At 40.3% G+C, this 24042-nt stretch overlaps 1 protein-coding gene across 1 annotated transcript in view; it reads right to left on the reverse strand.

The window, feature by feature from the left end:
- Positions 1–24042, reverse strand: part of myom3 (myomesin 3) — a 70848-nt gene that overhangs the window by 33553 nt on the left and 13253 nt on the right. Inside the window, exons 4-14 of the mRNA XM_008280598.1 lie at positions 22874–23027; positions 22311–22468; positions 21030–21122; positions 20488–20576; positions 17904–17948; positions 14743–14883; positions 14485–14646; positions 10681–10822; positions 8192–8391; positions 4601–4654; positions 1137–1264 (exon numbers count right to left, since the gene is read on the reverse strand). Coding sequence (XP_008278820.1) covers positions 1137–1264; positions 4601–4654; positions 8192–8391; positions 10681–10822; positions 14485–14646; positions 14743–14883; positions 17904–17948; positions 20488–20576; positions 21030–21122; positions 22311–22468; positions 22874–23027 — 1366 coding nt within the window. The remainder of the gene's footprint in view (positions 1–1136; positions 1265–4600; positions 4655–8191; positions 8392–10680; positions 10823–14484; positions 14647–14742; positions 14884–17903; positions 17949–20487; positions 20577–21029; positions 21123–22310; positions 22469–22873; positions 23028–24042) is intronic.

A 24042-nucleotide genomic window follows, 5' to 3' on the forward strand; every position in this document is an offset into this window, starting at 1 on the left:
AGTGTACACAGTTTTCTTTAAGAGGTTATTTTCACTGAAAACAGCTGCCTGCTGCAGCTAAAAATGGCTCAAAAGAGTGAGGACTGGACCAAAGCTGCTGTACAGCCAAAGAAATGAGCTTAAAGATGCTACAGGGAGTAAAATGCAGGTTTTTAAAAAACAAAATCTAATGGCATTTCACATCACACATAACTGTTGTTAATGTTAAACCATTGATTGCAGCAGCTTTACCTGAAATTAAAGTAAATCCATTTCTAAAAGATGCAATAAGTTCTAAGACTCAGTTATATTCAAACAATTGGTGCAGTAATGCAGTAAACTGGAGTCTTGTCGAAAACATGCAGCTCGTATGACGTCTTCGAAACCTGATTCCTAATCGCTTTAATGGCGTCTGAACCATTCATTTTTTGTTCTCACAGGAAACTGAAGAAGCTTTCTAGAAAAATGGGAGAATGCCTTCAATCTGCAGAGCAGTGATTTCTCCAGCCATTGTACCATCTGGTTGATTGAGAACACCCTGAACAGACATATTACGGCACAATCTAAAACTTGTAGAAGATCTTTTTGTTAAAACAAGAAAAAAGCCACTGATTAAATTAAGTATTTGCATCAGGGAGTTGGCAGAAACCTTTAAAAAAAAATTACAATAAACCACCAAATTTCTCAAAGTATGATTACTATTCTGGGTTTAATTTCTCAAAAACACAGTTTTGATTGTCAAAGAAATATTATTTCTCCCACAGTTTCCATAAATGCATCAGCAGAGAAGGACCTGTCAGAGCCAAAATCTTATTACCATTAAAAACTTCACTGACAGAGTGACCTAAATTAATTATTTTCATTTCAAGCAAATTTCAAGTTTCTGCAAATATATATATTTTTTTTACAGGTTGCCTGGGAGGTTAGAAACACATTTTAAAACTCACACTATTTGTAAAAGTTCAGCAGTAATATGATTAATGTGCTAAAACTTCACTCGCGTTCCCTTAGGATGATACAAGTTACGGTCTATAGGTGAAAGGCTCGGGGATAACTGCAGCAAATCAAGGTCCGCGGAGCCTGCTTGTAATATGAATATTTGTTTGTCTGTGTGTGTGTGTGTGTGTCTAGGTAGCTGCGTGGGAGGAAAGACTGACCCGCTCCACGTAGAAGGTGAGCGGCTCCCTGCCTCTGGGTTCAGGCTCGGCCCAGCTCAGCACCACGTAGGTGTCGCTCACCTCGCAGGCGTGGACGTTTGTGGGAGGGAAAGGAGCTTTGACCTGACCTGCGGAGCGAAGAGAAGAAGAGGAGGAGAAAGGATGATGATGAAAATGAAAGTTAGAACAAGGTCAGCGAGAATGAAAGCAAAGTGCTGGCGGAGATGCCGCTGTTTTTTCTTTTCTATTTTTTTTTTTTTGTTAAACTGTTTAATGCTCCGTCTGCTAGATTTGACTCATGCGTACATTAGGTGAGATACACGCTATCTTGCTGCCCCAGTCTCACCTCCGTTCCTAATACCAAAGCACGCCAGATAACATGCAGTCAAATGGATTGAGTCAGCGCACTTTCAGTCACACTCCGAGTGATTCAAGGACAATGAAAGTGTGGAGATTTAGCCAGAAGTGTTCGGTTTTTTCGTGCCTGTCTGTCTCTCTGAGAGTCTCTATTGTATCCCCTGAAGAGTTCGAAAAGCTGCAGTGTGGATCAGAGAGGAACTCCACAGCAAAGAGATTGCAGTGAAATTAGAGGAGTTGATGGTGGAGCCAGCAAGTCTGAGTGTGTGTGTGTTATTGTGTGTGTGTGTGTGCAGTCTCTGTAAGCAGCAGCGGTTTTAATTTTCTATACAGACGACTGCCTTAGTAACTGTGAAAGAAGCCATATCATGAAATCTGTAGTGTCATTTAACCAACTTAGCAAAACAAAAGAGACGATAATCTCCTCAAAACGCTCTTTTAATGAGGCACATCTATTCATGTTGAAAGCATTTAAGGTTCATCGAGAGCACAGATGTTATGTTTAGAAGAGCCACGGTCACTTTCTGTGTGTCCCTTCCCTCTGTATCTAATGTACTTCCCTTCCCTTCTGTTTGTCTGTGTGTGTTCACTGTCACTCTTTTTAGTTACTTCTAATTTTACTTTATTAATCAATTACCTCTTGTGTCTCTGTTCATTTTGCATCGTGTCGTTGTGCTTTCTCCTCCTCTGTGATGCTCTGTCCTTTGTGTATTTAGCCTGTGGTTTGGCCTTGGTCCTCTGTCAGTTTGTCCTGCCTGAATACTTCACCGCTGTTTCATCCGCCTTCCCCCTGTGTCCTTCATGCCATTGCCTTCCACTATCCTCACTTTGTGCTTTAATTTTTGCACCGTTTTTTTGTTGTATTTTGGATTTTTGTAACCTCGGTCTCATCCTTGTGGTCTTTGTTGCCTGTCTGGGATTCTTGTTTTTGAACCAACTTTGAGTAAAGCCTATTTTTCTTTCTTTTTTTTTTTTTTGCAACCATGCTTCTTGTGTCCCTCTTTTGAAATGACACATAGCAAGAAGGCCCACGAGTGGTTGTATAGCTAAACTCTACTTTGGTTAAAAGAGGGATATTTGTATCATATTTTCACCTCTTTTAATAGAAGCATTCTTCCGATTTGTTTTCGTTTACATCCCCGTGCCAGGAACACAAGAACAAGCTACAAAGAGTTTGCTTTAAAACTCACGTTTGAAACACTTGATACGATGCCAGGGGTAATCAAATTATTAATTAAGTGTAATTCAAGGGATGGAAAACACTCTGACATCTAATTTTCCTTCTTTTTGTTTCTTTTCTCTGAGCTGTTTATTAACTTATTTGGAGCTTTGCATGTTTAGTGTTTATTGAATGTTGTATTGTTCAGTGCGCCGTCATTGTCAACGCTTGCCATGACTCGCTCCAGTGAGGGATAAATTAAGGATTTGTGGGTCTGTAATCCAGTTACGAGCTGTGACCATGATGTTACAGTGATGACATTCAACATTTCTAATGTTCAAAACGTGGAAGCAATAACACGCTCAGTACTTTTTGAGTGCAGACAAGAAAATATTGGAATATTGTTTGGATGTAATTCTTGACCAATAAAGTTGTACTTTATATAATATATAGTTTAATAAAGAATCACGCCCCCTTAAAAGAACAACATCTGGCGTGTGTGAATTAAGCATGAAGCTGGAGCCAGGAGGTAATTACACCAGCTTGGTATAAATCAATCAGCTGATCAATACAGCTTTATTTAAACTCTTAAGTGTACTTCTGCGCTTGAAGACCCCATCCTGTGAAAATCCAGTTGTCTACCTATTTCCATATGATATTTATTTTTTTATATGCGTGAGGACATATCATAAAAGTTGCAGTGTGGCAATGTCGGTCTAAAAAAAACCCAGATTCCGACTGCCAGGGTTCTACACGTAACAAACTTAAGGATCCAAACCTGTCACCTCTGAGTGCTGTGAGTAGGGAGGGCGAAGTGGAAAAATCCTGCACACTTGAGGATGCAGTGGGGTAGAGCTACTCCACATCGACTAGAGTTACATGTCTGTGGAACAACTGGAACAGTAACTCTTATTTGTACAAGTTTTGATTTTGCGAGGATTAAACGAAATATTATATAACATGTTAATCAGTGAGTAGTTTTACCACTTTTTGACTCTCTCCTGCCTCGAGCTCCACACCTAATCCACTGGTACCAGTTTAACCGTAAACAAGTTGAAGTATTGTTTTGAGGAAGAACTAGCAGATCATCATTACAGAAGCTACAAAGAGTCTTCTGATGCCTGTGAATCACAAGCATTAGCGGCAAAGTATTTTAATTAGTCCTGTGTCTTTAAGTTTGTACACATGAAGCTCTAATTATAGTTGAACACTGACATTTCAACCCCTTGATATGAATCCATTTCAAACCTCATGACTATGAAAAAGAGAGCCAAAATAATGCATATCATCTCTAAATACTTGATCCTTTATAGAGGAACTGTAAGCTCTGGATTCAAACAGAAAATGTGTGTTTGTGAGTGTGTGAAGCACTGGAACAAAAGTCAGTCTTTGATGGAAGTTTCTTTCAGTGTAACTCTATGTGACACTCTCGGATTACTACAAAAGCACACAAGAATGCTTTCTCTTTTCACACGTGTATACATGCTTTCCTCTCTAAACCTCCATTAAAGAACAGAATACAGATAGCAGGAATGCACTCTCTTTGCAATATTTATTTTCTAGCTGCCACAAATTCCTCCTGTTCTCCTTTTTACATCCCTCTGTCTGTGAGTTACATCGCCAAGGTTATCAGCCCTCTTCACAGGCATTCACACTACCCCGGGCCATTATGTGCATTTACCAGGACACCACTAGGGACTGTTCATTCTTTTCACTTCTGTAAATGGAGCAAATGCTCATTGCCTCGAACATACAATTACTGCAGCTTATTGTTAAATATAATATGAAGATGCATTAAGCCACAAGCCCGAGGCAATCTACAGGCGAGGAGAGAGCACCATGTGTGCCAGGAAAACATAGATGCTGTTTAAAATAAAGGGTGAAAATGTTTTTTTTTTAAATGTCAAAATTATGCATTGAAAAAAAAAACAAAACACAGCATTCTCACCTTCCAGTTCGTCTTTTGTAATCGTGATGGTTCTTCCTCGGGCCACTTTGACCACTGGAAAAAGGAAGACAGACAGAAAGAGATAAATTCGGGGCAGAAGGAATTAAAGAAAGGAAGAGCCATCAGGGTAATGAAGTTATATGAGAGCCCATGATAACACTATTATTGTTAATGTTGGAGGAACAGCTACTGGTGAGAGAGCCAGACACAAAGAGGTGAGAGAGAGAGAGAAGGATGGAGAGCAGGCCGGAGGCAAGTCAACCTTCTGTCTGTCCTTCATCTGTGTTTAATGATCCACAGCGTCTGACCAGAGTCCATCTGTCCTCCCTGTTACACACATGCACACACACACACACACTCCACATTATCCACGTTACGTCTCCTTCATCGCTTGCATACCTCCACGAGACTCAAACTAAACCGAAAACCTTTGAAAGTAATGAAAAACAAAGTGTTCCGATCCATAATGTCATTAAGATGCTGCTGCAGAAACAACTGCAAGCCCCGCAGCTGTTAAAAAATGATACCTAAATCTGCACAGCTACATCTGTTAGTGCTGATTGGTTTGCAAGTGTAAGCATGGCAACTGAGGCAGATGAAGCGGATAAACAGAAGGGATTAGTTGCTAACAGTTTGCTGATGCTCTTTGCAGTGAAGTGACGACAAACATGAGCAACACATTCAAGGAAAAGCTGACATACAAGGCAGTAGGCTTAATGAGAGTGAAAACGATGTAAATCACATGCTGCGACCTTCACAGACACCAGATCTCAACCAAGCTATGCGGGGAGGACCACCATTGTCAAATCACCAAACATGGCAGTTCCTTTTTGTAAGATGGATGTTATTCCTTCTGGTAGAGTTTAAGTAATCACTGCCACGGATCAGTGAAGCTGTTCATGGTGACTGAAGCCCCTCATAGTTACCTTTAATCATTATGGAGGAAACAAATGATACATTAAATATTTAATATTGCACTTAACTTGGTGCTTACATTGCCAACCATGCAACTTGACCTCCAACAGTTTTGGTGGTATATTGCATAGATATATATAATCAAGGCTAGATGTCTTAAGGCGGAGTCTCTAACGTCATCACCAGCGGCCATCTTGCCACAGGTAAGCTCTCTGGCGGAACCTGTGGTACGAGAAGGAAGTTGAGTGATCTGCACAAATACTCTTATCTCGCTGAAATCTTTATGGATTTACAAACGGTTTGGTTTCTTACAAACGTTACTAACATGGCTGCAATTCAAATTATGATATATAACAATATATAATATATATAATAATGATGCCAAACTTTTGACCGGAAGTGTAACATAATTATCCATAAGTGCAGTGTTATAACTACACCTCTGATGTTTATAACAAACCAAACCATTTGAAAATCGGTTGAAAATTGAGCAAGTTATGGTTATTTAAAAAGTACATGCACCACTACAACAATGTTATGGGTGAGCGAGCTGACTGTGGAAAGATGGCCGCCAGTGCGGACGTGAGATTCCACTGGCTGGCAGCGCAGATGACACATCTCGCCTTTATTATACATATCTATGGTATATTGTATTTAAGTTGGAAAGTTGGAACGTCCAAGTACCAAGACAGAAAACTTGAACACTCCCTGAGTTTTGACTCAGGAAGTCGGAAAAATCTCCTCAACCCCAACCTCAAAGTACCAAAAAAAAACAACAAAACAAAAGAGGTGCTATAATAAACGGACTTCTTGTACTGAAAAGTGGTCAGCTTGGGTGTGACGTCACTCTGACACCTGACTTCTAAGCGAAACAAGCGGGAATCGTGCTAGTAGTGACTAAGCGTAGCCTCCAGCTGCTAACCTTGAGCAGAGACGAGGGAACAAAAAGAAGTTACTCCTCACTAATACTTACTACATCCAGATTTTTTTCCTTTTTGAAACATGAGGCCAATAAGCAGACTTCATACTGCTCCCTCTGGAGCTGCAAAAAGGCTTTATAGAGCTTTTCATGCAAGCAGTAGTAATCCCCAAGAAAAACAGGCGTTGATGTGTAAAACTGACTTCCCCCTGTTCCCCACTTGAGCTTTAGAAATCGACCAGGCGCTGTAAACATGCAGTTGACAGGTCCGTCACTGATTGGACAGTTTTGGTCACTGTGATCCTTCATCTTCATCATAACATCTTGGACACCACAGGTCATGCTGCAGTTGTTATGAACCATGAATGGGATAAACACAGCTGCATCTTAGTGTTTTGCCACATTGCAAGAGAATAGGTATTATGTGGACATCTCACTCACTTGTTTTAATTGGAAAACTATTAAAATGGGGCACAAGACAAAAGCTCAGCTCTTGCACTTGTCTTTAAAACTGCTTTTTCACTTTCTGATGGATCAGGGAAAGTCTCTGTTGCCATATACTTATAGGATATCACATCTATTTACATTTCCTTAAGAGTTCAAGATCAGTATATGCACTTATAATAGGTTAGTGTTTAAGTTAACATAAAGTACGGCAGACTGAAATACGCTAAAACCTGTTTCTGCTTTTGTATCCACTTCATACTGTTAGCGGTGCACAGACCCCCCATTACCTCAGTCATACTTTTTTTTTCTACTTAAATGCCTGCTGTGTGTGTGAAATGTGCTACGTAATGTGCTATAGGAGTTTTTCTTGCGTAGCCCACTATTACTGCCACCGTCCTGCTGCTGAGGAAACTGCTGAAACTACTGGTAGAAGCAAAAAGAAATTAAAAATCCTGATACATTATGAACATTCTCAACATGTTATTGGGTATGAAAGGTCAAAACAATCATTTAATTATATTTTTTTATATAAGTACATATATAAATATATTAGCTAAAAGTAAATGAAGTATTCCCAATGTTGTAAGAGTGTCTATCATGCCAAGCATTAAGTGAGTTGGTTCAATTTTGACCATTTAAGTGCACTATCCATTTTTCATTTTGGCAAAGTGGTTAATGACTTGACTCAACCTCTCAATCAATAAAACAAAAAGAAGTTGTATCCTGTCTTGTCTCATTGTGTACCTCAGCCAAGTCTGGAGCTGTCTCCGTTTACTGAATGCGTGTTCATAGTTACATTGGATGGCCAGTGAAATCTGAACGACCTGTTAGGAACATGACTTCATCCAGCAATATAGAGCCCAGTTAAATGTGGTTTGCTGATACATGGATTGCTGTGTGCGTGCCAGACCCGGACAACAATGAGTGCACCTCAGCTAGTATTTTGGGTTAAGCTGCAGTGCTTTGGATTAAAAAAAAAGAATCAGTTCTTTTCCTGTTACTATCACTCTATGTTAATTCACTGCCAGGAACAGGAACTTGTTAGGAATGTGCGATTTTACCGAGGCTCAGTAGTGAAGCGCTGCACCAGTAAAAGGGCTCTAACGTTGCCGATGCTTTTGGAGAGCACTGCATAACGATATCCTGTTGTTGCTCTTACACAAATTATATGAAGGAAACATGCAAATTCAACAAAGTAAGCTGGTTTTTCTTTAATTCTGTCACCCACTTGAGTAGCTCTGAGTGTGGTGATGTAACCTTTCACAGCGTTTTATATAACAAATCGACTCTAAGTGTGTTTAGCGCTGTACCCATTGTCCTGGTGTGCTCCAACGGGTCTGCGGTGAGGATGGGCTCCGTGGCTTTGGAGGGGCGTCCTGCTCCAGCCTTGTTCACGGCGTGGACTCTGAACTGGTACATGGTTCCTTCCTTCAGCCCAAACACTGCGTAATGGCACATTTTCTGCATATGCACATTGCAGCGCACCCACTCACCCTGACCGAGGTCACAGCTGAGAGAGAGACAGAGAGATAATTGAGTTCTGGAGATGCAGCATTTATGTAATACTAATGAAAGAAATAAAAGAAAAAAGTAATAGTAGTTTGCGGGGCACAACAGTATGACACCAACTGTAAAGCATCGTAAGTCTCACAATACAACCAGTCAGCATGTAGCTCACCAAGACCTCGATATGTGACCAGAGACAATCATGAGGAAAGAATAAGCCTCCAAACACAATACGAAACTTTTCTAAAAGCAGAATCCGAGCTCTGATTACACAACATCGATAACAAACTGTTGCCACTTGCAGTAAACAAAAACAGAAAATAGTGGCGTTTTCTAACCAGAAGAGGGTTGCTAGGGAACTGGGAGGCATCTTACATGTTCCTTTCCTGGCCCAGTAACCAATAACACTCAAGAGTCGTACCTTCTACTGCGACTAAACAAGAAACGCAAGAAAAAACACACAAAAAAGGGCAAAAATATGCACAAAAATGCACTCAGTCATGTGCAAATACATATAAATGTGAACATACTGACTCTTGATCTTTCCACCCACTTATTAAGACACATGTCGTGACACTGAAACGCACACATGTGAACACACATGTACAGGACAACCCTGATTGATTGGTGTTGGTGATAAGTGCAGCACCTGTTCTCCTCTGGGAGTCTTTGACTCCGCTGTTAACGTAGCGTTGAGGGCCAATAATTACCATGTATACCATCCATCTCATGTGAACTCTGCCAAATGGGTATTAGAATATCCATCCTGTCCAATTTTCTCACCAGCAACACACACACGGCAAGTGGAGCTTCAGCAGTATGGCCTTGCTGTGGGTTTGTTGTTGACTCGCATATGACATCACTCCAAGTCCAAATGTAAAATAAACCTTTTTATGAAGATTAAATCAAAGAGAGTTCACTGTAAGAGATTTTTATGTTTGTGCAATGAAAGAACAAATAGCCTCTAAAATCCTTCCATCAATACTTCTCTTGTTTTATCTAATTCAACTCTAAATAATGTTTTCTTTTAGAGGATAAACACAGTTATATGGAAGGACGGTTCAATTGTCTCAATCAATGTGAAATAACTTCAAATCATAAACTCATGATTGCTAAGTCATGCGTATTCTTTATTGCGTGAGAATGTATTTCAAAGTATAAAAAAAATATAAAAAGCACTAAACAATGTAGATTAATCAAGTGATGGATGAATTATAAAGAAGTCAAAGATAAGTAATGCTTCTCAGTCAAGTCAGTTATTCAGATTTATTTTTTTGGCCTTTTTGCCTTTATTGTATGGGACAGTGAAGAGAGAGACACAAAAGTGGGGGAGAAGAATGGGGGAAGGACTTGCAGCAAAGGGTCACGAGTGGGATTCGAACTCATGGCCGCTGTGTCGGGGACTACAGCCCCTGATACATGGGTCGCCAGCTCAACCAGTTGAGCTATAGCTGCGGCCCCATAGGTTTATTTTTTAAATAATTCTTCGAACAAAAATGCCAAAACTTCCTTCGGTTTCAGGTTCTCACTTGGAAGAATTGGCTCCTTTTTCTTTGTCTTAAGTAGTTATGAAGTAAATATCTTCGGGTTTTTCCACAATTGGCCATTTTTAATGCCAGCTTAAGTTTTAGAATGGTTAATAGGTATTTATTAATATCTTCTGTCTGACATGATATATACCAAATATATTGGTTGGTTAATCAAGGAAATAACCTGTAGATTGGCTTAGTATGAAGCAAAGCGTTACATTTTTTTTCTTTTGAATTGTTCAACTGCTTTTCTTAAATAACTATTTTTTTGTTTTATTATTTTCAGCAGGGGCACAAACCTTCCTCCTGGTTTTCAATTATTCCTACATGGTACAGAAGGTGTCACCAAGTAAATGTTACTTTTTTTTATTGAAACACTGACTTTGTAAAATGAGTGGACAAAATGGGACTTTTGATACATATTCATATCGCCCAGTTCAACAATCAAACTGATTTGCAAGAAAAATGAAAACAAAAGCTTTGAATGTTAAGGGGAAAAAAAAGGAAATATGAAATGAAGTTCTATGGCAACAGGGTAAATGTATCTGCTGAAGAAGATCGTTTAAAATAATATTCATCGGTGGCTCCAGACCGACCAATAAACTGACTTTGTGCTGAGATTGCTTTGTCAGGTAATTTTTCTGAGGTCAAGAATGAACTATAAATCTCAATTTCCTTTTTGCTTCCTTTTATTCATAAGAACCAAATGAAATATTTAAATTGCTGAACCTGAGACGGGGGCGGTCAATCAGACTGATTCTCACCTTTCCACATAATAACCCTCCACAGGTGAAGCTCCGTCGGCGCTGGGCGGCTGCCAGGTCAAGAAGACGTAGTCCTTGTTGACATCAGATACCTGCACTGCAAGAGGAGAGGCAGGACCTCCCAGCACCGCTGATGATGCATCTACAGACGGACAGTAATGAGTCAGTTAGAGACAAGAAAAGTTAAAGAACGGGATGAAAACCTTGACTCGATGTAGGAATACACTGAGGGGAAAATTAATGAGACGGATGGAGAGCCAGAGGACAGGGTTGTAGAAATTCGAGAAAAAGAAAAATAACATTTGATGATAATATTATTCGGGCCTGAGAGTGAACGGCAATGACTAAGGCTGGAGGAAATATAGTGAGTCACAAGTTGAAGCTGAGCTGAAACAAACAGTTAATTAAACTTTTCTGACTTGTTATAGGAACTTTTTTTTTCCTTTTTACTGTATTCTGACATTTTACAGACTAATCAAACAAGCTATAAATAATTTTAATCAACAAAGAAAAAAAAAAATCTTAAGTTACAGCTATAGATGCTATGTAATTCAGCTTTTGATCCCAACAACCAGCGGATTCGATGCCATAGAGAGAAAAAAGAACAAGAAACGAGGACACTATTATAGTAATGGGAAGTGATGTGTTCTGAAACCTTTCCCTGAGGTTAGGAATATATGTTTCTTTTTTAACAAAAGACTTAAGTCAACATCAAGTACATCTCTTCCCTCTTTTAAATTTGCATCTCCTCCCTCCCTCATTCTTCTCTCATTTGTTTCTGTGCTCCTGTACCGCCTGTTTGTAATGCAAATATGATGGCTGAATGAAGAAGAAAACACACATGCAGGGGGGGAGTTCCCTGATTCGCTAATTAGTACCTCCAGCTCTGATAAAGCACAAGCTCCTTCATATGTAAGAGAGAGAAAGAGAGAGTGCCATAATTTCGCAGAGAGCTTTGCAATGAGATTTATTTTGCATTAAAGTCTTTGTATACGTATGTGTATTCGGACTGAAATGTGTTTTTGGTGTATGTGCACATCAAGTTCATAAATAATTCAGATTGCTTTACACCGTCACTGTAGCAGCTAAGATGCCATATATACATGACTGAGCTCTGGCATTGCATTTAAATACATATCGTACACATGCCAGGGTTTCTTTCAAATATTTCATGAGTCAAGTGTGAGCCATTCTCTGGACAATTTGCATGCTGCAAACAGAATGTATATTTTCACTGCACAAAATTAGCAAGCCCTCTACTCCAGAACAGCTTGACTGATGCAACAATTTCCTCATCTGAATCAGTCTGGTTCGCTGACAGGAAATGAAAGTAGAGCGACACTGTGGCCATTATTGGCAGAAAAGTAGTAATTCAAAACAAGCTGCCTAATTGAAAAGAAAAGTGCTGCATCTGTAAAATGGAGTCATGGTGGAATCTGATGATAGAATGTCTTTATTTGGGTGTCATCTGGCTGTTAACAGGGCTGCAAGGTGGTGCAGTTGGTTAGCGTCCCGGTTAGGACACTGTCTTTCTGCGTGGAGTTTGCATGTTCTCCCCGTGCAGCGCGGGTTATCTCCGGGTTCTCCGGCTTCCTCCCACAAGGTCCAAAAACATGTGGAGGCTAATTGATGATTCTAAATTGTCCGTAGGTGTGAATGTGAGTGTGCTTGGTTGTCTGTCTCTAAGTGTAGCCCTGTGATAGACTGGAGACCTGTCCAGGGTGTCCCCTGCCTTCACCCTGAGTCAGCTGGGATAGACTCCAGCCCCCCGTGACCCTAGTGAGGATTTAGCGGTGTATAGATAATGGATGGATGGCTGTTACCAGCACAACAGCGTCCCCTGTGGTCGGCAGAAAAACATTACTACAACAATTTCATGTGATCATCTTAATAATAAGTCAAAGAATCTCTGTCTGTCTGTTCTTCACTTTTCTAGACAATCATTCATCTAATATCCATTACATTTGGTGAGTGTATTACTGGGAACACAAGGAAGTGTGGTCATGAGTATGAAGTCGTTTGAATGAGTGGCGGCCATTTTTTCGGTCTTCTCTTGGCTAAAATTGTGTTCTGTCCCTTATCAGGCTTTTGGCTGCTTGTGGGTGGAGCCTAAGTGCCCTCTGTAGCTAGGGAACATTATCAAAGGTAGATGTATAACGAGCTATTACATAGATATGCAAAAAAAGAAGCACTATAAAAAGAAGTTGCATTACAAATCTTATGTAATATTAGTAATATAGACAGAAGTACTGCAACACAAACACTGCAGTAAACATATAAACAATATTAACTTATCACATATTATTTATATATATATTTTTAAAAAAGGTGGTGCTAGGTCAAGCGTGTAGGATTTAGGGAGGTCTACAGAAAGAAGAAATGAAATATGATATTTGTAATTATATTTTCATCAGCGTATAATCACATAAGAACTGTGTTTTTGTAATAAGTCCCTTTATACCTACAGAGGTAGTGAGTCCTCTTCTACAGAGCTCGCCATGTTGAACTGCCATATTTCCACAATAGCCCAGAATGACCAAACCAAACACTGACTCTAAAGAGGGAGTTCGGCAATTTTTTAATGTTGGGGTATTCGGTTGATCGCGATCTACAAACTCACCACTAGGTGTCACTAAATCTTTCAAGCTGCATCTAAAAAAAGGAATAGTTTGATATCTTGGGAAAATACAAGGGTTTAGACAGCAGAGCAATAAATTGTTCCATTACCCCTGTAAAACCACAACGTGTCATTTTTTCCCCGTTGGTTTCTGTACAGACTAAACAAACGAGGTATTACTTTGCTCATAATGTTCTTGAGGTTTAAAGATGCTGGTAGTTAGATTTTGTTACCTTTGGAACGAGCTAATGAAGCCGTTCTCCTCCGTTCCAAGTCTTTATGTGAGGCAAAGCTAATTGGATGTTGGCTGTATTTAGTGCACAGAAATGAAAGTGGCAATTTTCTCTCAGCAAGCCTGTGCAAGTATATATCTCTAGATTTCAAGCTTGTTCTGTAACTCTGAAGGACTACTCACGAGCTTTTCAATCATGAGCAGGAGACGGGGTTTGCTCTGTTGTCATCATATGACCTAAGGGTTGAGCTTTAGTCTGCAGGACAATTTGGATAATTTGGATCTGCTGAACCAGGCCGAGCAAGCTTTGCAAAAAACTGGAAAGGACACCTTGTGTTAACAACATTTCATTGTAGAACACAATTGAAGCAACTTCCACAGTCACTAGAGAGGACAAGAACGGGTTCTGTCTAATTGTATGACGCGCTGTCGCTTCCTAAACAATGCACAAAAGTCCGATACGTTTCTCTCCTTTCATTAAAAGTGAATGGTGATTCGCAGGCATTTCACAGTACGGTAAACTTGACAAAAAATTAAAGACACCTTAGCGCAAGTCAAGCAAGCGTGGTGGTCAACAAAAATTACGGCTACCCAGCCCTCCTCTCTCTGGCAAAACAACTGCACGTCAGCCCTTTTGACAGCTCAACCTGTCACCAACTACACCCACGTGACCCATGCTCCACATCACCATGACAACCAAATAAACAAACTATTAACCCAGTGATCAATACTAAAACAACAACATTTGCGGCTCCTACAATAATGATTACCATTTTAATTTGTTATACAAAAACAACCTGGTGTTTGAGAAACTATTTAATACTTTACACATACTAAACTATTAGTGAAGACTCAAATATTTATATCAGATCCAAAAGTCTGTGGATTATAATGTGTGAATAAAGTTTCAGTGTAGACTAGACACTTAAGAAGAACATTTTGTTCTGGTTCTCACCTTTGACGTAGACATAAGCGTTGTGTTCCTGGATTCCATCCCAGGTTGTCAGTCTGGCAGTGTAGACACCTTCATGCTCCTTGTGTGCGGCCCTCAAAGTGATGGTGGCTTTGTCGTCGGATGTTTTAATATCCACATTGCTGGACTGATGGAGCTGTTTCCCTGGAAAATTTTAATGTAAAAATGAACTGACAAACTCACAGCACACTTTGTCCAAAAGAAAAAGGGTTCGTATGACTTCTCCTTTACAGTACTTACCATCTCTGAACCAGCTGACATCCTGCTGGAAGGGGAGCAGAGCTGAGGTGAAGGTACACTGCAGAGTGAGGCTGTCACCCTCTTTCACCCAGGTTGGGGGGTAGGAGGTGTCAAATTGGGCTTCTTGTTGAAGCTCCAAGGCTACGAGAGACAGGAGGAAGAGGTTGAGGGGTAAGATAGTAAGGGTGTGGATAAAAGGAAAAGAGATGATGAAGAAATTGGTGGTAAATGGGAAGACACTGGGGAATAATTCACAAGAAAAGCAAGGCTATAATTTTGGGTGGATGTTACTGTAAAAACTGTGCAGACCTCCAATAGTAAGAAGCCTGACAAGTAAAGAGAAGAAGAATCATGGAGCAGAGGGTGTGCAGGACGTAAATAGCAGGCAACGAGAAGCATGCTGAATCCTGATGATAAGGAGGAAGAACTCTCTTCATCACCACCTGATCTCATTGCACAACATCTGACCATAAAAAGTTCAAGCAAGTTTGTGCAATGACATCAGTTTCTTATAATTCCCTGGAAGCCAGCAGTAACAAGCTCTTCCCATCTCATTTTCTTTCAATAGTAGCTGGAAGGGGAAACTAAAGCAAACCAGATGTTCTTAACTAACTAAAATGGCCATCTTAAGCACACTGGCATAATATAAAAAAAGATCCTGTGCTGCTTCCACCAGAGCACTGACACAAAGGACAGCTACGAGATGCGTGCCCTGGGGAGGACAGCGGAAAAGCTAAAGATGTGACACTTTTTTTTTTTGAAAGTGAACAATTCCTGACAGTTTATTCCTTCAGCTACCATTCATTCCCTCACTTGTCAAAGCACCAAAGAAATATAATCTGGAAGTGAGAGATACTGTATGTGTGCCACAAGGTCTTGTCAAATCCAATTCTCAGGGATAAATCTAAGAGATTGCGACATGCATCTTCTAATGATCTTGTTCTGCGTACTAGTCCAGGCTTTCAAAAGGAATGTGTGCGGCATTAAAGCGCGTCGCTTACATCTTTGCTTCCTAACGTTTCAAACCCTGTATTTTTCTCATCGCGCTGATGGCAACGTTCAATCTACCACAGTTGCGCTTTTGTTTATTGAGGAATTTGTGTTGAAAAATATGATGCGCTCCGTGTGAGATAATTAAGTATCAGTCACATAAAAATGGTAGCATGCAATTCTTCAGCACATTTTCGCAGCGAGCAGCCCCCGATGCCATTACGCACTAATAAAGCTTCATTCAAAATGATTGCCACTTCATTTCTGAGTGTGTGGGGAATTTATTTTATTGTGTTGCACCGACAAAGATCTTCCAAAGAAGAAGCAATGGTGTGCGCTGCATACGGAAAGATGATCTACATATTTCTCCTAATTAGATGTGCGCGCTTTACTTTGGCAGTTTTGCCTGCTCTTAAAAACCATTTCAAAGTGGAATAAATTGGCACAGACAGGTCATTACTTTTTGACCAGTCTTTTAAATGCTGATTTACAGTCGAGGCATGATTCAAGGCCAAATCAATGGCCAAATTAAATTTCATTTTAACATTTATCATGTGAAAATGAGAGTGAATTCACCCAAAATGCACCCATCTTAAACACTTACTTCTTTCTAAACTCGCATATTTGCACAGCCAGGCAGTAAATTAAAACTGTATATCCAAGATGAATTTGAAAGCGTCTCTCCAGAATAAGATAATGAGAGGAGGTTAATCTTTGTTTTCATTTCCAAATACCATTAAGTCCTTTAGATTCTGCGGTTAAACAGTGAAATTAAAGTTTAATTGAGAGTGTGTTTTGTTAGTTGAAAGTTAGTCCACAGCAGAATTCTTAGTTCCCTGCATCTAAGCGACAAAGTTGTTGGGGTCTGTGTTCATAATCATAATCCCACAGGAAGAAATAGTGAGATGACAAAATTAAAGAAAAAAAACAGAATGTTTGACCTCTACAATGGGGCCACAATCTCGTGGCTCAGGTAGGCTGTGGGGCAGGGGTGGGCAATCCTGGTCCTCGAGGGATGAGCTGATCATGTGATCGATTCAAATGATCAGCTCATCATCAAGCTCTGCAGAAGCCTGATAACCATCCTGATCATTTGAATCAGGTGTGTTGGAAGAGGGAAACATCTAAAACATGCAGGACTGTGGCCCTCGAGGACCAGGATTGCACACCCCTGCTGTGGGGGGATACCGTTTAGATCTTCACTTTAGAGGTAACGATCACTGCAAAACAACACAAACTTGATCTGAGAGACCTACAAACATTTCTATATCGATCGGAGTGGTCTCTCCCAGGACTACAGGATGATTGTAGAATCTGCCACTACTAAAGGTAAGGTGAAGGTAAACGTACTCACTAAAACTTCTTGGGGAAAAAAAATGGGTGAAGATTTGGGGAGTGATAAAAAATCCCCCAAAACTTAGTTGGTAGGAAAACAAAAATAAACTGCAGTTTTCTATGTCAAGGCCACCTACTTTGTTGACCTATTAATCAACCCACACTATTTCTGCTCTTTCTTCTTTACACAGCCACAAGAGGTCCTTGTCAGACAAGCCTAAACATAATTTGTCTTAAGCATTTGAGCAAGTGACCAGTGGGGTGGTCAAACAGCTCCTTATTCCAGGAAGAATGGCCGTGATGCCCCTTTGTCCCCATGGACACACATGTAGCCTGATTAGATAATGAGCATGTATGCAAGTTTTGGGCTAAAAAGTCTTGATCCCCACACATGGTGGAGGCTAATCTAGGTCAAAGAGTGCGGCAGCCAATATGAGATCCTCCACAGCTTGGAGCAAAATGGGATAAATCTCCTGCTGTCCCTGGATAAAATATACATGACTGTCGTTTCTGCTCATTTGGAAGCGAGTCGTTTTATCCCCTACAGCAGCTCTTCCCACAAATAGTCTTACTTACACCCTTACATTCGCAGGACACCCACGGAGAAACATAAATTCCAATGATAAACAAACACCATCAATGCACAGCTCCCTTTCAATCCGCCCGTATATCTCTCTTTTAAGAGGTGCAGCATGCACGGTAGCGCCGAGCGTTGTGTGTCACAGTCTTCAAAGCCGTCCAGGCCTCCCTCGTTTGCTGGTGGAGGGAGGAACTTCAAAGGGCGGCAGAGAAAATGAAAGGGGACACTTTTCATTAGGCTCTGGCGTGAAACTTACCGGCGGTCTGCGAGTGCTCTGAACCAGCCACGGCTCCTTGATATGCTGAATGACAGTGTGGCAGAGCGGCAGAGCAGGACAGATTGGAGACAGGCAGGGAGGGTCAGAGATGGAGACAGAAACAGAGAGCGATGTTGTGAAACTGAAGGAGAAAGCGACACAAAGACACGGCAGACAAACAAAACCTGGCAACGCTACATTTATGCAAGTCACATCTAATATTCCCTTTAACCTAGGCTATTTTAAAAACCCGAAGAAAGCTGTGAAATATAGATGGCAAGGAGAAGCCTTGAAGTGCCTGATTAAAGCCCAGATCATCTAATTGATCTACAGCGTTTGGGAACTTTGCCAGGCGTCAGGCTCTTTCATGAAAGGGTGGGTCATTTGAAAGGTGACGAAAAAAAGAGAAAACAATTTCTGCAAATGTGCTGTGTGGCGATGTTACCCTCTGTAGTTGTTAGCTACTAGTCACCACCAACACCAACTGTCTCGTTTTAATTCATTATGCATGAGCGCTGCAATGGGATCTGTTTTTCTGATTATTTTAGTCTGGTGCCGATTCTCAAAACAAATATTACTTTTATATAGAAACCCGGATAATGAGGATAGAGAACTGCACTGTGCATGAAGGACAAAAAGAGAAAATAGCTTCTAAACTTAGCAAAAAAAGAGAGAAAATATAGGCTATTTAACTTGAGCAATGCAGGTATTTGGAGGATGGGGATACAAATACATGGTTAGGTTTGCAGATTGGAAACCTTTGCCCTAAAATAAAGCAAACTGAAGACTTATAAATATATATCTTATTAGTTTGGAGTAGCTCGTCCTATCAATAGCATGTATGAGAAACCCCCTATAAGCCACATTTACAGCACTTAAATCATGAAGTACAGCAGGTGAGGGGAATAACATATGCATAGCTACCTCTTCATCACTCATTAGGATCAAGTTCAAGTGGATTTAATCTCAAAAGCATTTGATTTAAACGGAAAATCATCATTTTTGAGGCCATGTCCGGTTTTTTTCCTGTTACCTAGCAACATGAGCTAAACCACCTGCGAAGGTAAAGGGGGAGGAGCTTCTCTTAATTGGATGCCAGCATTACTTCACTAATTAAAAATGTAGTCAAACTTTAAAGACATTAAACATTTTAGAGTCACTGCTATTATTGTTTTTTCTTTACTCAGAGTCTACAGAAGCAGATGCTGAAGGTGAACTGAGGAGACCAAAAAAAAAAAAGTGTAAATAGTGAGGAAAGTTGGCCGAGCTACTGCCCCGGAAACGGACAGGTGCGGCCCGTCAGCGCCCCAAATTAGGCCCAGGATGCTTTTAGCGTCTCTCTTGCGAAAAAAATTAAAAGCGCTCACTTTTCACGACATAAGGGCAATATTATGCAACGTTACTGTCATGAGAGAGGCTGCACATTGTTTGTGCATTGGTCACGGATTTCCAGACTTCACAAGCACAAGTCCTGAATAATGTAGCTGCTGGTCTTTGAACTACACGTCACCTGCGAGGGCACGGCATGGCTGAAGAATCTTCTCCAGCACTCGGTGACTTCAGCTGACGGTGACTAAATCTAAATTTCTTACCTTTTTAAACGCTGATATTGTTGTTTTGACGCCTACATGTGCTTGCTGCAGGATTTATTTATTTACTTTTTGCTTTGCCTACATGGCTGCTGTTAGACTTGTGGTTGATGGGTTTTCATTGCTGTGATGCGTTCACGTACACTGCAGTGTTGTCATGCTTGTGTTCAATATTTGGAATTTTTCTCCTTATGCCCGGTTTTATAAGCATTTCTTGGTTATTGTGTGTCTATTTGAACCTTTAACGCATTGTGTGATGTTTAAATACATTGAATTTGGTGTTTATATACAGTGCTACTTGCATTTAATGGAATCTGACAAGCAATTAGGTGAAGCATCCTAACCCAAAATGTTTATTTCCCAGAAATGTTTGTATATAATTAATACTCCTATCCCCTAATGCAACTTATTTGAGCTCCCTGAAGAAACCTATTTTCCCCCCTCTGTTTAATCGCATGTAGCTAAAACTGCAAGCTTGATTAGGTGGAATCTGGCTGACTTTAAAATTCTGTTTATAGCTCCTTCCTAATTTTTTACTTTTCAAAACAGTTATGCTTTTCTTGCAGTTTATCCATTTAAAGTGAGCCCACTCTGCAAGACATGCTGTGTCTTGTGAATTTATGAATAGGAAAGATGCATTAATGTGGATTAAAATGCTTGTTTATCATGAACTTTTTCATTTTATACATCAGCGCCACTAGGGGGCAGTGTCATCAATGTAGTTTGAGAATTTTGTGTGTTTGTTGTTTCAGTGGAGCAGTTGTGTCATGTACAGTTGTTGATGCTGACCAGTGTTGAGGAGAAAATTCTTTCTAGATTGGTCATTTTATCTTAATCTTCTTTTACGGCTATCCCTACTCCTAGTGTGGTGTCTCGTTAGCCTGAAACTGGACCTCTTCGGTCCCTGGAAAGAGCAGCATTGTAATTCATCTTTGTATTGTTCGTAATGGTTTTTTGTAGCAAAGTGAAGCTGGTGTGAAAGAGGAACCACTCACAGTTCACCACTAGCGTTCCAAAGGTCATAGCTTCACCCAGGGGACTCTCGGCGACCACTTTATACTCTCCAGCATCAGACGGCGAGCACCTTTTGTAGAGGATATAGAATGTCATTTATTTGTTCTTGAAGCTTGAAAGCGGGTGCAGTTGATGAGACAAACGATGGTACAAGGTTGTGTCCCATATTGCCTATTTGTCCAGCTGTAACTCCCTTAACTATCCACAAAATACAACATAAAGGGGAAGAAATTGATGTGGCGCTTTACTGTAGAACCATTCAACTGAATTTACTATTCACTTTTGAATGTCGCTAATAGACGTCATTTACAGAACAGCTCCAGCATTTATTTCTTAGTCTGACAGCCATGTTTTATCTCGTAACACCATCACGTCTTAACCTCACCCTCATTTTTATTTTCTTCTCGCTTCATCAGTGGCAAGGTCATGCGAGCCGCACGTCTCATCTCACGCGCCTGCATCAAATTCAGTTTTTTGCAAAAAGAGCTTCAGCCTTACTTGGAGATGTGAGCTGGTGACCTACCTTCTGATCTCCAGTGAGTTCAGACCAAATTGTTGTTGAAGACTGTAGTTCCATGGTTGATGAGACATTATCAGTGGCTCACCATCCTTATACCTGAGGAAGAAGGAAGTAGTTTTGGTTTTTGAATTTCAAAGAACGATGGGCGACACTTGGGTGGTCAATGCTCTCGCCCGCTTATTAGTTATGCACAGCTTTCATAATCAAATGTTCGTTTGACTGAATCTATAACAGTCAGATAGGGCCTTTGATCTCTCATTCTGTCTTGTGTTTGGCATTGTTGAGGGCTGCCCTTTGCAGCTCATTGGGCTTGATCGGTCCCATATGGGACGGTGAAACCCATGAGCCACAGGTTATCTGGATGTAGGTTCATGAATACTGAGCACGCAGTCTTTTCATCCGTTAGTCTCACAGCAGCTCAAGTATCAAGGTCGACAGTCTGGCACATTGCCTGAATTAGCACAGGTAATTTCATATTAATACCGCATGCGATATTCAGCTCAGGGTTCAGACCCTTTGTGTCATGATGCTTGTATTTTGCAAGCAACTCCTGGACTTCTAATCGATCGTCATGAGTTTGTTAACATGTACAGGCGTATAACCTAACCCTCCTTCCTACCTCTCGCACATGCGTTCTTTCATTGATTGCATGGCAAATACCGCAGTCATTCACTCTTTGATGGATGAGTCATGAATTAATGAAGGATGCAATGCAGGGCTACAACTCTGAACTGTTTTAATTTGTCTGTTGGTAGAATGATTTCTCTTTTTGGTGTAAACGACAGAAAATGTTCATCACAGTTGTAGCCTGAGGTGATGTCTTCAGATTGTTTGTTTTGCTCATCTTACACTTCAGAACCCAAAGACTTTTAATTAGCATTCATATAAAACACAGAAAGCAGGAAATGATCAAACTCAAGAAGCTGTAACCATAATGTTTGGTGTCTTTGCTCGAATAATGACTGAGATAGTTATTTATTAAACTTATTGATTCATTTTTTTTTTTTGGTTGATTGACTGATCGATGACTTGACTGATTGTTTCAGCTCCAGTACAGTGTTTTCATCATTATACATCATGTGTTATTGTTCCCTGAAAGTCACAACTTTGAAAACTTCTTATTGTGCTCTAGCGAATTCCAACCAAGTGAGAAACTGAATTAAAATGACTGAAGCCTACAGATGGCCCCAGCAACAGAATTTAATAGAAACTTCCTTGAAAAATAGTCATGCCAGGTCAGTTAATGCCAAAAGAATGTAGTGCTGGAGAGACGGCTGTTCTTACCACGTAACCTTTGGGGGTGGGCAGCCCTGGACAGTGCAGGAAAGTTTCACCATCATGCCCTCCCAGACGGTGTGAGCCCTTAGAGGGATTGGAAAGTCTGGGGCCTTTAGACTAAGTTGCTCCAGGTACTTCATGTGGGCAGACGCCTTCTTTTCCGCCTGGAGCACAGACAGATCGATGAAAGTTTTAAAATAATAAATAAATAGAATGTGCAGAGAAAATGAAAATGCTGATAAATATTTATCAGAAGTTTTTGCAAGCGTGCAAGTGCTTTGCAAGTCATTAAAACAGAATAATAAAAACAAATAAAGGAAACTGAAAGAATGAAAAATGAATGGTAAAAATGGTCTGAATAATCAGACGGTAGCTATTCACTGGAGGAACAAACGTTTATGTTGGTAGCCACTAACCACAAAAAATGGATTCTTTAATTAAAAAAAGCTCAAAGAAATGTACACTTTTCATGCAGCAGTTTAAAAAAATACTTCACAACTTTGCTTTGTATGTCATTCAATGCACATAAGTGTCTAAAACATATTGAACGCTAATTTCTGAGACTGTACCTGTTTGCGAAGTGCCATTTTGTCAATGCGAGTGCGTAACACACGCTGGTTCCTGATCACGCTTATCTCCAGCTTCTCAGCCTCATTCCCAAATCGGGTCCATTTTTCTCTCTGGTACTCTTCATCAGCAGCCATAGTTTCCTTCAGGATTTCCCTGAGTTTGTATAAACCATAAGTCGTTTCAAAATGTATTGCTTTTGTTTTATTGCATTTACTTGTTTTTACCTAAAAACGATGGTAAATATTAGAAAGATTCAAGTGGGACATAGCGTTAGAGTGGAATTTTTAGGGGTTATGTTGACATGCACCATTGAAGTGTTTTGTTAGATAAACTAAATATTCAGACAGGAAATGATGATAACAATTATCTTCATTTAAAAAATGTGAGTTTGGTGTCAAAACATCTCCAGCCTCCATCAGAGAAAGTGACAAGAGAATTGACAATCCATACAAAAGTTCTAACATGATTTAGAACAACAAAGACTAACCTCTGACAGAAACAAAGCAGCAATTTCATATTGTATGTGGGTTTTTTTTGTGTGTGCAAATGTTTTATTCTGTCCCAGTCCATTAACAGACAAGTGCTAGTTTTGAGATTTGGCAGTTTGTCCTTTAAAAGGCTCAGTCATGGGGTTGGCGCTTCGCTTGCTCCATTTGTACCTTTGTGTCATTTCACGTGAGCACCGTTCTCATGCAAAGGTTTTAAGAAGTTGTGGATTATCAAGCATGGCTGCCGCTGTTGATTCACATCACTGCGAAGAGATACGGTGCTGTTACCCTAAACTCTCCCACATGATGATGTGCGCCTCTCAGGGATCCTTCAGGTGTGGACAGCAGTTCAACGTGATGCTGTGTTGCCAGCTGTGTGACATCCTTGATTTCTCTTTCATCAAGTTGGTTGTCATGGAGATGGTAGGCAGTTGTGATAGTGCATTTGATCAGAAGAAGCACATTTTTTTTTATTCTTTGTCTGGGCAAACAGGGTGACGGTAAGTAGGGCAACTGTCATAACTGGAGATTTCAAGGGTTGTTTTTGATTACATTTTTTGTGTAGGGGTTGTTAAGTTACACAGTGAATCCCTGCCAGCTTTACTGCTACCAAACCTGCACTCTGTGCTTCTTGTAAAGGCTGGTTTAAACAAAACCAGAAGCCTTCAGAAAAAACATCA

This window comes from Stegastes partitus, unplaced genomic scaffold (assembly GCF_000690725.1).
Source record: "Stegastes partitus isolate 25-593 unplaced genomic scaffold, Stegastes_partitus-1.0.2 Scaffold201, whole genome shotgun sequence".
NCBI lineage: Eukaryota > Metazoa > Chordata > Actinopteri > Pomacentridae > Stegastes > Stegastes partitus.